A 12,751-nucleotide genomic window follows, 5' to 3' on the forward strand; every position below is an offset into this window, starting at 1 on the left:
CCCCTCCTCTCTCTCCTCTCTCTCTCTCTCTTTCTCTCTCCTTCTCTCTCTTTCTCCCCCCGCTCTCTCTGTCTCTCTCATTCTCTCTCTTATCCAGGGGGAGAAGGCACAGCTTTCCAGCATCGTGTCCACGGTGAGCGAGCTACAACACGAACTAGAGAACGCGAAACAGGAGCTGCGCAGGAAAGTCGCTGCAGTAAACGTGCTAGAACGGGAGCAGAGGGAGCTGGTAAAGAGACTAACCCTGACTCAGGAGTGTCTAGCAGAGAGGGACAAGTCTATCGAGTCCCTCCAGGGGAAGTCTGTGGAAGCTGAGATGAGGCTCCAGGCAGCGCAGGGCGACGTGAGATCCAAGGAAACCGAGATCCAGGCCCTCCGAGAGGAGAAGACAGCCGTGGAAGTGGCGATGGCTGCCATACAGGAGGAGAAAAGAAGCTTTGACACTGCAACCAAGCAGCTACAGGTATGGATTAGTACATTTTGTAACTTACTGAATTTAGATATGTCTCCTATTTGTTGCTTTGCTGTACGTTGTAATATGCTTGCTTAAAACATTGTATGACATTGTATGACAAACATTGAAACTAACACAAAGCTGCAGTTTTTCAACACACTAGCTTAAGCTTGTTGAGTGTAAATTCTCTGGCTGTGTTTTTTTTTTGCCAGAAGAGCTTTTGTTTAAAATTATTCTTTCCGTAATGAAAATGTAAGTTGTCTATACACAAGCTGTAGCACGCAAAGCTGCATTGCAACTAGTAACTACATGTACTTGAAAAAGCATCATGCTTAACCTAAGTTAAAGATGACTGCTGTACCTTTTTCCCAACAGGAGGACATGGGGAAGGTGGATGTGAGATTCCGCCAGATGAAACAGGAGGTGGCCACCAAAACAGAGCAGCTGGAACTGGTGCTACAGGAGAAGAACAAGGTAGGATTATTCTTAACACAGTTTAGATGCTGGACAGCTAATAGCTGTAAAAAAGCTGAAGTTTTTACTATAGTGTATATAATATGATAATGATTATACATGTATATATCCGTCTGGGTTTGATTATGTGTTGTATTTTTGGGATTTTTTTTAATCTACTAGGAGCAGGGGGACAGTTAATGTTGTTAATGTAGTTTGCAGATAATGATGTACATTCTACATGTAGGTTGCAATTAATGTTGCAGTGCATGTACAGTTGGCTGTACGTGTCATTTACTTTGTACGTAGAACAAAAAACATATTGTTCAAGAAAATAAGATCTCGGTAGTCCTTCAAAAGTGCATGCACGTCATGGCTGCACTTAACTGACTAACTTTGTTTTCAACTTCTGTGTGATTTAGCAGACAGGTAACAATCATCAATGTTTCTGTTGTTTCCCAGCTCCAAGCAGAGCTGTCAGCCCTGCAGGAGGAGTTATCTGAGCAGCAGCACCATCTGGAGACGTACAACAGTACTGCAGCCGGCAAGGACCAGCTTGTGGAAGAGATTCGAGCCAGCAGAGTGGTGCTGGAGGGAGAACTGAGCGGCCTCAAGCAGCAGCTGCAGGAACTGCAGGTGAACAGAATACACTTAGAGTTTCATCTAAAATTGACCTAAAATATTCAGATAATTTTAAGTCAATGCAGGATGATTTAGGGTCTTAATTTTTAGTCTTGTGTCAACTACTTCATCACGAAAGCACTTAACCTTGATAAAGTAAACTTCTGTTTTGTATTACTTACTTTTCAGTATTTACAACTGTATGTTCATCAAGTTGGTAGTCCCACATTTCAACTTCTCACAGAGGCCACCTGAGTCATTTTGGGAGAGTCTATTCTATGTGAAGGGGAAAAGTTTTTTTTTTAATACTTCAGACCCATGTTAAATCATAAGAGATGAAACATTATAAGTAATATTATAACGTGATGCAGTTAAGCTGTAATACTTAGATTTCGCACTTCAAATCATATCAAAGGTACATAATGTACAGTATATAACTACATTTTAGACAATGTGTTCCCCTAAAATGAGTCCTTCCCGTATCATGGAAAGTTTTCCATGGTCACAAGACCCACCACAGAGGATTAAATGTCTTTGAATAAGAACAGTAAAGCATGACAGAGAATGTTTTACCCATTTGGCGGAGTGGCATGTAAAAGTGGCCGGCACTGGGACACAGGGATTGCTGGAAACAGGTTTGTTTACCCCAGCCTGTCCTCAAGGAACTGTGGACACGCTTCAGTGAAAGGAGTGGCCTGACTGGTTCTTTGTCCTTTCTTTATCTCGCAAAATTTAGGTTGTGGTTTGCGTTAGATTTCTTTACACACATGCATGTAGGTTTCATTGATTGGGAATCTCAGGGACTAGGTGCTGTGCTTCTGATATAAGTGTTTGTGTTGTCAATAATAAGCATGTATAAGTGTTTGTTTCAAGTAATGAGAATGTACATACAGGCAGAGCTTAGCAACCCACTTATGACAGTCTTGGTGTCACGCCCCCCTAACACCTTCTATTTTCAGGTTTCATTAATTAACTCACAGCAGATTTGTAATCACTTCGTTGTTAGTTACACAGCTGTTTTCCATTCTCTGATATGTTCCTTGTGCCAAGAGCAAAGACATTTTTGTCAAATTCAAGTATTATTATGACGGTAACGGAATTCACAAGAAAAAAACAACAGTTACTGCCCCCCTCCCAGCAGTGGTTGAAACACAGTGTAGATGCAACATTTCAGTGTTAAGGATCAGAATCACAGCCTGGAATCTACACTCAAAAGTCTAATGGCAAGAACACTGATACATGTAGACAGGGAAAAGGCAAAACAAGAAAATGAGCTGAGCTGCAACTACTACCAGGTACAAACCAACAAATTTCTATTAAACAAACAGGTATCCTGATATCAGAAACAAACAAATTGGTAAATAAAGAAAATTTTGTGTTTCTCACAGATGTCCTACGAGAGAGTAAGGGAAGAGAAAACTGCCCTGTCAGGTGAGCTGAGCTCCACGCGGCTGCAGTTCTCCCAGCTACAGCTGCAGCTGGAGGGGGTCATACAGGAGAGATCGCACCTGGAGGAACAGCTGAGGGACATGCAGACCAAACAACAAGACCAGTCAACTCTTGAACAGGTACGAAAAGTTAGATTTTTGTTCAAAAACATGTTTTTTCTCAGGCTTATTGTAGAGGGGATAAGCTTTACTGTAACAGTTGTTAAAACTGTGTTTTAGTACACAATTAAATTACAATCGTCAAATGAAGCTGGTATAAGTGTTACATGTACTTTGCAATTTTAAGTGCTTGCAAACTTTCAAGCTGCCAAAATCATTGTTCCCACTTGAAAAAGTTACCCCAAAAATAGGAGAACAAGGCTGCATCAAACAAGAACACATAAATTAAACTGCATAATACATGTACAATACTCACTTATTGGACTAACTGATTTTAATCATGATCACAATGACCATATAACTCCATTTTTTCCTCTGCTACTGTCTTGACATGTTTGACTAACAAAATTGTACCCCAGGAAAACTCCTCCCTGAAGCAGAAGATGGCTGACCTGCAGAGCTCCAGCCATCAGGAGTTGGGCAGGCAGAAGGCGAAGGTTCTGAAGCTGGGAACAGAACTGAACACTGCTCACCAGGAGCTACAGGCACGACAGACTTCATACGAGAACACCGTCAGCCTACTCTCCAGGTATGGGTTGGACTTTCGTATAATTGTTTTGAAGGTTTTACTGGTTTGTATTTTTCCTGTCAGATTGCAAACAGTTACATGGAAGATGGGAGATGGAAAGGCTAGCACTGTATCATTTTGCAGTTCCATCTTTTGAACAGAAAACCAAAGAAGGGCAGAGAAAATAGTCAAACTTGATAGATTGTCTAGTTGGAAGTGGTGTCTAGTTCAGTATGATTTCTGTGCTTAGTGCAACTTCTTCATTCTTACGCTTCATATTTATATTTTGGTGTTGCTCAACACTACTTCCAGGCGCTAGCTAGGACCTGGTGGTACGACAGATACATGTTTGTATATGTGAAAAGATGACAATCGATGTTTGAGAAAACCGTTTACGTTATTTTCATTTCACAGTAAACTGCAGAATGCTGTCCAGGAGAAGGAGCAGGTGGAACAGCAGCTGCGTCTGCTGCAGGGACAGTTTGAGCAGGAGACAGTGGAACAGCAGGGACAGCTGAACACACAGCTGCAGCAGGCACACTACGAGCTGGACCTCGCCAGGCAGAGGAAGGAAGGCATCGAGAAACAGATGCTACAACTGCAGGTGTGGAGCACAAACATTCTAGACTTGTCATTTAATTTTTCCTTCAAACTATTGCAGAATGGAACCTACTGAGTACTGTCATCAAATAATTTAAATGTAAAGGCCTACATGTATTTCTACAAAGGTAAACATGCTGATTTTGCTCGTATTCTTCTTCTACGAGGTCAATGACCTAGAGCAGACATTTGTCACCATGGTAACTGGTGCTGTAGCAGGCACCCTTTGATGTTGACAGGGCTGGTCACCATATACTTACTATAAGAATAGTACTGACCAGAGTAAGAATATTGAAACAGTAGTTTATGCTAAGACCACAAGAAGGTTTTAGGCGAGACTGTGCGGAGGTAAACATCATGCACTTGCTTTGCAATAATTACCATTCTAGTTCAAACTGCAGCATCAATACATCTCTCCCCCCCCTCCCCAGGCGAGCACCCACAGTGAGATCGAGACTTACCGGCAGCGTATTGTGGTGCTGGAGCGTGAGCTGCAGAGTACCCGGGAACAGACATCAGAACTGCGCAGAACGGAGGAACAAAACCAGGAACTCCTGCTGCAGCTGGAGAGGGAACGTGGCAGGCTGGCAGGTCAGATGTTTATTTATTTGCTTGCTTGTTTGTTTGTTTATTTGCACAAAAGGTAGTGATAAGTATGAAGCCGTGTGTAGGACGTGAGTAGAAGCTTATGCTGGATCCTACTGCATCTGCCTTTAAAAAACGTTTCATTGAAAGACAGAAACTGTGTAGCCTACTCTGATATTAAGGATTTCTGTAAAAATTTTACCAACAATTCTGTCCAAAAAATTCTGCAGAATTTGATCATGGTTGCAGAATTGTGTATGCTGTGTCCAGAATTTTTGTCCATGAGCAGGTGCCATATTCTACAGAACTGACCTATTCTCCAGGGATCTATCGATTCAAAGAAATATGGTTTTTACAATTGTCGATGTACCAATTGCCATCCTCAGACAAGCATTGTAAAAACCATATTTCTTTGAATTTAGAATGTTGTTACAAAGTTTAAGCTATAATTTCACAAGGTCCTGTTTCAAGCATGTCTAATTTTCCATCCTCCCAGGAGTGACCCAGAGCCACACGAGTCTGAAGCAGCACGCCTCGCATCTCGAGGCCGTCTTGGCACGGCGGGAGACGTCTCTCAAGGAGCTGAGCGCCCAGGCGAGACAGGCGCTGGAGGTGAAGGAGGTGGAGGACAGGCGTGCCAGTGAGAGGGTGCAGGAACTGGAGACAGCGCTGAAACAGGAGAGGGCAACCAGCAAGGACCTCAGGAAACAGGTAACATCTTAGGAAGTACAAATCTCAGTCTTACCAATCCTTAAGAAGTGCAGATCAATTTCATGATAATCATTGTACCTTCAGAGATATCCCTAAAATCAGGTTCAACTTCCTTTTCTCTGGCTATCTTCTTCTCCAGGTTGCAGGGAAACACTCCGAGATGAAGCGGGTTGAGGTGAGACTGCAGACGGTGATTCGGGAGAAGGAGGAGCTCATCCAGACCTGCCGAGGGAAGGACGGGGAGGTGGAGAGACTACAGCAGGAGCTGGCACAGGCCAGGCAGGCAGAGGCACAGCAGGCAGAAGGTTTGTAGAAAAAGCATGTTGGTAGAACATACTGCACCTGTGCGAAACCCAGTTTATTCACGAATTCAGGTACCCATTTTTCACCTTGGTGGGGTGAGGAAAATCATGTTAAATGCCTTTCCCATGGACACAGTGTCTAGCCAGGAGTGCCAGGAATTGAACCCTTGACCTCTCAATCTTACGCCAGCCTGCCTAGGCTCTTGGGCATTTAAAGCAATATTGATTGATTGACTGATTGGTTGATTGATTGATTGTTTACAGATGCCCGTCAGCTGCGCACACGGTTGCTGGAGTCCAGACGACACGTGGAGCGGCTGCAGAGACAGCTGAACGACAAGGACGACAAGGAGCCCGTCATCACAGACCAGATCAAGGTAATCAGCTTTTTACAATTATACATGTAATCTTTTATATGTTATCAGATAGTGTTATATCGATGAAGGTTTAAGACATTGAGGAAATGAGAAAAGCAGAACCAGAAAGCTTTAATTTACACAAGCAACAGGATATGTGTTGAACACTGTTTCAAGTACTTACTTCCACCAATATTGTTTTGGGTGTGTCTGTGTGTTTGTGCATGTTTCTGAAATCACAGAAACACACGTCCAAAAACAGTCAAGCAGTACCTTGTGTTACTTCCCCCAGCGTGTTACACAAGAAAACAGTTACTCGAGTTAGTAGATAGATTTTGAAAACTGTTAGACATTGTAACCGTGTTAGTTGGGGTGAAATGTAACACCTGTTTGTCCCACCTGTAGAACCTGCAGTGGCAGGTGGCCACACGTGAGAAGGAGGCAGCAGCCCTGAAGGAGAAACTGCAGCTGAGGGAGAAACGCCACGCCCTGGAGATGGACAACATGAGGGCAGCGTGTCAGGTCTGGAAACAACGGACATTTCCTGAATATATATTCTTGACTGTTTGTTTTACAGTTTCTTTTGCATAACTGGTATACTGCCTTTACATGTACAGTATAACACCAGTTTTGTACAGTATGTACAAGCTGCGTAAGACCAGACTGTATGGTTTCAACCCCTCACACTTGGAAGGAACCCTGCTCCTTTCATTAAGTGTGGTAGGTTCTTTAACGTTCTTTCACCTGAGTCAAGTAAAGATAGAGATGACTTTGCCTTTGCCAGGGAATTTGCCAGTCACCATAGCTTGTTTAAAAACAAGTGATTTTTAGAGTTACAACAGTGTATATTTCTTTCTTAGATACCATTTTTCCCTACAAGTTATGATATTTCATGTGCTGACTTCAGGGCTTTTAAACACAACTTACATGTATCTTACCTTGAACCGTAGGTGTCTCAGAAGGACCTGGACTCCTTAAGACTTGAGCTGTCGTCTGCCAGGAAGGAGAAGTTCATCATGCAGGCTAAGATGTCTGAGATGCGGGCGGCGCTCAAGTCTTCCCTCAAACAAAATCAGGTACGTTTGTTTGTTTGTTTGTTTGTTTGTCCTGCAAATATGAAGCTGAGATGAGAGCAGCACTCAGGTATTCTCTCAAACAGAATCAGGTACTTTTGTTTCTTTGTTTCTTTCTTTGTTTCTTTCTTTGTTGGTCTTGCTAATATAAAGCTAAGATGTCTGAGATGAGAGTGGCGCTCAAGTCTTCCCTCAAACAAAATCAGGTATGTTTGTGAAGATTAGTCATCCAGGGTAGAAAACTTCAGAATCAGTAAGATCATAGTATTTTAGACTTTTGAACTGGATAAAAATTTAATAGCCAAACGTTTCAAGACGTTATTCAAACAGTGAAGTCAGTGAAATTTTTACTGATGACGAGTGTTTGACTAACACTTGAAATGTTTGGGTATTAAATTTTTATCCAGTTGAAAAGTCTAAAATACTGTCTTACTGATTAAAAAATCAGGTACATTTGCTTCTGCTGTATCAGGCTTCATATTAAAATTGTGTCATTATAAGCTTTGCATTAAAAGTCACAAATTCATGTGAATTTTTCACATAGAAACTGTTGCTTACTATGATCTATCGCAAACTACCAGAAGTGTAGAGGGAGAGTGAAATATAACTCGACGTATGGAAGAAGGTCAATGTCAAATGGATGACCTACTAGGAAGACTCAAGGTCGAGTGAATAGAACACTGTGAAGGTCAGTGTAAAATGGATATTACAGAGTTGAGAAAGGGTCAAAATTAGATCAATACCACATTCTAAAAGTTCTGCTGGATCTTAGGCGCAATCAAACCTGCCAGGTCAAAGACTTGGTCTCTTCAACCATCAGGCTGTACATGTAACAACCACCTTTTCCTGGTCCCAAATTGCTTTTCCCATACAGTGTAGGTGCAAGCATTAATCAACCTGTCCAAGAAGGTCACCTGTCCAAGAAGACCACTTGACCTTGGCCCCCTTGGTGGCCTTTTTGCAGTTTTGATTGTATAAAGATTTCTTTTACACAACCAAGAAAGTTACCTTGCTGACGTTTCAGTGTCTACCACTATCAGACACCTTCCTCGGAGCTTCTGACTGGAGTTCTGCTTCTCGCCGCTATATTTAGCCATACTAGCCAGTGTACATGTAGGTGGCACTTTTGCGGCGACAACACAATCCCGGGAAGCTCTGAGGAAGGTGTCTGATGGACACCAAAATGTCAGCAAATAAATTTGGTTGTGTGAAAGATCTCCTATATCCTATACTTTACCAACATGATGAAACTATTTTTGGAAGTTTGAATGTATTCTTAACCCTAAACTCCCTTTTCCCCTGAAGACAATCAAAGTGCGTCTTACCAAGAGAAGTGAAACAAAGAAAATATCAGTTGAGGATCCAAGAAAACCACTATACCCTGGTCCCCTGGGTGGCACAGTTTGACTGTTTTCTTAACCCTAAACTTCTTTTCCCTTCAAGACAATCAAAGCACGTCTTGCCAAGAGAAGTGAGGCTGAGAAGACGTCTCCTGAGGACCAGACGTCGGTGAAGGCCCTGTCTGCACTGGAGGCCATCATGGCAGGCGTCAGTCTGGACGTTAAAGTGGACGAAACTCTGCTGAACCCACCTTCCTTCACTCAGGACAGCAAGTAGGTCCAACTTAGAAGTTATAGCACTGCTCTCTGTTGGCTGATGTTATTACTTAGTGTTGTTAATATGGAATGTTGATGAAGGATAGCCACCATTTACATGTAGATGTAAAGATACCAAAATATATGTATCAGTTACTCTAGCAAATATAACTTTACATTATTGAACTTTACATTATTGTTATGGAATGTTGATCAGACATCCAGTTAATAAAATACCAAAATGACAGTTACTCATTGACCAGCAAATATGAGTTCAGAAATTTTGGGTTCCCAGTGTTTAGATAACCATTGCTGTACTAAAATTGTGTATTCTCTAAGACTTAATTTTCAGTTCAGTTAGTTTTATTTCCCCTTGTAATAGGGCATTTCTGTCATATATTAAGATTACAGGTCCTGGCTGATATCATCTGTTTATACAGTTTAATAAATCAAATCAAACAGATAGTCATTTATCTTTGAATATTCATCAGCTTTAACTTTTGCACTATCATTTTCATTCACGGAAGCCATGTTGTTTCCCTCTTCCCAAGACCCCTTAGCATCCTGCAGTCCTGCCTGACGACCCTGCGAGGTGAGATGAGTGCCTTACAGAAACAGATGGACGAACACACAGCCACTGTCATCAACTCTACTCAGTCTTGGAGGTATGCAGGAGTTGATTTGCTTTGGTTTGGTTTTTCTGTTAATGATCATGATAATGGTCATTCTGACATACTCATTAACACCTGAACAAAGTGAGGAAAGTTGTGTAAAGTGCCTTTCCTATTAGGGCACAGGGTTGCTGACATGGCAGGATTCGAACTCGGGACCTTTTGGTTCTGAGCCGAGCACTCTGCTTTTATGCCACACAACCCCGAGATTTGAACTTTGTACATGTCAAAAAAGGCTGTCACACCTGTACTAGTGACGACCCTAACATAAGGACCACCTGGCCATGGATATACATGTACAGTCAAACCTGTACTAGTGACGACCCTAACATAAGGACCACCTGGCCATTGGTGTATATGTATGTGCTTCACATCTAGACTACATATTATGAAGACCAGCAAAAGAAGAATATGGCTACTCCATGATACTTAGCATGGCATTGTAAACAATGTCTTGGGGATGAAAGACATACCTTACATACCAGGTATTTTGGTAGGCAGAAACGTTCGACTGACTTGCGTTACTTTTGCCATGTTCTTTTAGAGCAAGTGAAGAAGGAGAGGGAGAAGATGACTATACCAAAAAGTAATTTAAAAGTTTTATGTACAATCATCAATCATGTAAAGTTAAATACTAACAACCCTCTAACATTCTTTCAAGGTTACAGCATACTAAGAGGGTACTAAAAGCTCAAGAGCTATTACATACATGTTGTGTATGTACATATAGATGAGTATGTGGTGGTTTGGCAGGTTAACCTTCTTCCTGCTGTCTAACCCCGTAACCAATACAACTTTGATGCCAAAACTTAAGCAGGGAGAAGGTTAAGAGCAAAAGACAAAGTTCATAATAGTACATAAACTTGAAAATTTTCCTTTTTTTCTTCTGCAGGCACATTGAGACTCAAGTCCAAGGTTTAAAGATGGCCGTTTCTCCTCCTACGACCCCGCCCAAGTCTCCAGACGTACCACCTCCTCAAGGACCATTTCAAGTACCCACTGAAGGAACAACTCAAGGAACAGAACAAGGGCCTCCATTGTCCCCACCTACCATGAATGGTGTACAGACATTGTGATTTAGAGTCCATTACAGGGGAGCATGTTGGAAGAACGTACTGCACCTGCGCAAAACCTGTGGGGATATGTATAGTTTTAATAGAATAATTGTAAATAACTTACTGCACTTGCTTTAGCAAGTTTAAACTGTCACAGTTTTAAGAAAGCACCCATTGAGTACAAAGACTTTATCTTGCTCTGTTGGCTGCGCATACTTTAAATTTGTAGATGCTACGGGGTTAGAATTTGACCACTCCTTTTGTATCCAGAACCATCCTTAACCATATACTCGGTACGGTTCTGGATAGTCCAGAACCATGCCTGGGGCAAATCTACGTTCTTGGATACGTGGGGTCTATCCAGAACCGTGCCTGATCCTAACCCATTCAGGCACACAATTACATGTAGATACAGGCATGATTCTGGATCCTTTAAATTGTCCAACCAGTATTTGTACCCTACAAACAAAACATGATAAAAAATACACATTTAGTAACTTCTTCATCTATCCTATTGTTAAAACAATCACAGGTAGACAAAACTTTTTGATGACTGATTTAAAGTAAAACTCATTTTATACAACAAAATGACAATCAAGGTTTTGGTTTGTTACATGGAAAAACCTAATGATAGTTTTAGTATTGCTAAGCTCAAATTAGCACATTTTTCAAGAAGTTGGATAGGTCCGCTCACGGGTTTAAACCTCCCTTTATTAGCTTAAAAGTTGTTCTTTTTGCACACAATATGAGAAAATGGTGAAGGCAAGGGTAGTGGGCACATGTCCAAATTGTCTTTTAAGGCAAACCTGTGAATCTAGTCATTTATTATAATTATAACATCTCCTATGTACATGTTGAAGAAAAAGGAGTCACTTAGGGTCATATATATAACAGCTCGCTGCATATGATAACAAGGTATCATCTTTTGCGGTGAGGCACATTGGGTTATTCTGATAATTTTTTCACAGCAATTATATACTTCGGGGTTATGGTACAACAAGGTACTTTTTGTGCCACATGCTGTGCTAAGGGCATGGAAGACACAACCATGTACCACAGTTGGGTATCTGAAAATCTTAAAATTCATAACCTAATGAGAGACAGTCATGCATTTTCATGGAGAAATTTTGTGAGGTAAAGTTTTCCCTCTGTTGCAGCCTCATTCTTAGCCCAAATGTTGGTTTTAAAGATTTATATAGGATCACAGGGATCTCCAGTGAAAATACCACCACTTTCACTGCTTGAAACGTAAATCACAGCTTAGGGGGCCCCCTGTGCTCAAACCATGCTAGTTATACCACTGCACATCATACCATGGTTGCATGTACATGTAGCAAATTAAAAGTAGCAGCCTAGAAACTAATTAATTATTCAGCTGCTTTGCACAAAGAGATTACATAAGTTCCTGTAGATGTTTTTAGAGATATTTTGAAGCATTTTCTTGGGGTAGCTACGATATAAAAGTTAAGACTTTGTATATACAAAATTTTACATAATAGTTGCTTCATTGTAAAGGCTTCCCATTATAGCCTTCTAAACTGTTGCTGTTCATTTCATAGTCTAAAGCCAAGGATTTTGAAGCAGTTATGTGCAATGTTATATTCTTAGCCTATAGGAAATTGATGATATGTTCTATATTCTTTATTTCACATGAAGTTTGTAATATGATGATACTATGTATAGGACTGGCATAGTGGTAATACCATAATCTGTAAGATGCTTCTAGCACCTGGTGCCTTCGTAGAAGTAGCACCTATGATGTGGAACCATTTACTTTTTTTTCAAGTTTACAAAGTAAGTAACTTAAAGCCACAATTATATTCATGGTTGTTAATGTTAGCATGTACATGTTAACAATCATGTACATGTTCAGGTAGTTGGCCATCCTGCTTCTTTACCATACAGATTAGATTCTGTAGGGCCGCAGGACATGGGATCGATTTCAGGGCTCGGACATGTTTCAGTTTAATGAGTAAGTAAGCCACAGTCATGTTGATGATTGTTAATGTAGCTTGTACATGTAGTTGGCAATCCGGCTTCTTGGCCATACAGATTAGATTCTGTGGGAGGCACGTGTTTGATTTCAGGGCTGACGGACATGTTTTAGATTATAACGTTAAGTCAGTGGCCCTCTGTATGTGGGGAGCTTCAGGCGTTAGT

General features: G+C 41.2%; 1 protein-coding gene across 1 annotated transcript in view; it reads left to right on the top strand.

Annotated features, from left to right (window-relative positions):
* LOC109475274 (golgin subfamily A member 3-like) overlaps nucleotides 1-10,691 on the top strand; it is an 18,563-nt gene extending 7,872 nt beyond the window's left edge. Inside the window, exons 8-21 of the mRNA XM_019775875.1 lie at nucleotides 98-463; nucleotides 830-928; nucleotides 1,370-1,543; nucleotides 3,495-3,664; nucleotides 4,058-4,247; nucleotides 4,675-4,834; nucleotides 5,325-5,539; nucleotides 5,679-5,844; nucleotides 6,106-6,218; nucleotides 6,603-6,719; nucleotides 7,148-7,273; nucleotides 8,714-8,883; nucleotides 9,417-9,530; nucleotides 10,429-10,691. Of these exons, the coding sequence (XP_019631434.1) occupies nucleotides 98-463; nucleotides 830-928; nucleotides 1,370-1,543; nucleotides 3,495-3,664; nucleotides 4,058-4,247; nucleotides 4,675-4,834; nucleotides 5,325-5,539; nucleotides 5,679-5,844; nucleotides 6,106-6,218; nucleotides 6,603-6,719; nucleotides 7,148-7,273; nucleotides 8,714-8,883; nucleotides 9,417-9,530; nucleotides 10,429-10,612 (2,364 nt within the window). The 3' untranslated portion in view covers nucleotides 10,613-10,691. The remainder of the gene's footprint in view (nucleotides 1-97; nucleotides 464-829; nucleotides 929-1,369; nucleotides 1,544-3,494; nucleotides 3,665-4,057; nucleotides 4,248-4,674; nucleotides 4,835-5,324; nucleotides 5,540-5,678; nucleotides 5,845-6,105; nucleotides 6,219-6,602; nucleotides 6,720-7,147; nucleotides 7,274-8,713; nucleotides 8,884-9,416; nucleotides 9,531-10,428) is intronic.
* The last annotated feature ends 2,060 nt before the right edge of the window (nucleotides 10,692-12,751 follow it).

Source organism: Branchiostoma belcheri, unplaced genomic scaffold (genome assembly GCF_001625305.1).
Source record: "Branchiostoma belcheri isolate BF01 breed outbred unplaced genomic scaffold, Haploidv18h27 scaffold33, whole genome shotgun sequence".
Taxonomy (NCBI): Eukaryota; Metazoa; Chordata; class Leptocardii; order Amphioxiformes; family Branchiostomatidae; genus Branchiostoma; species Branchiostoma belcheri.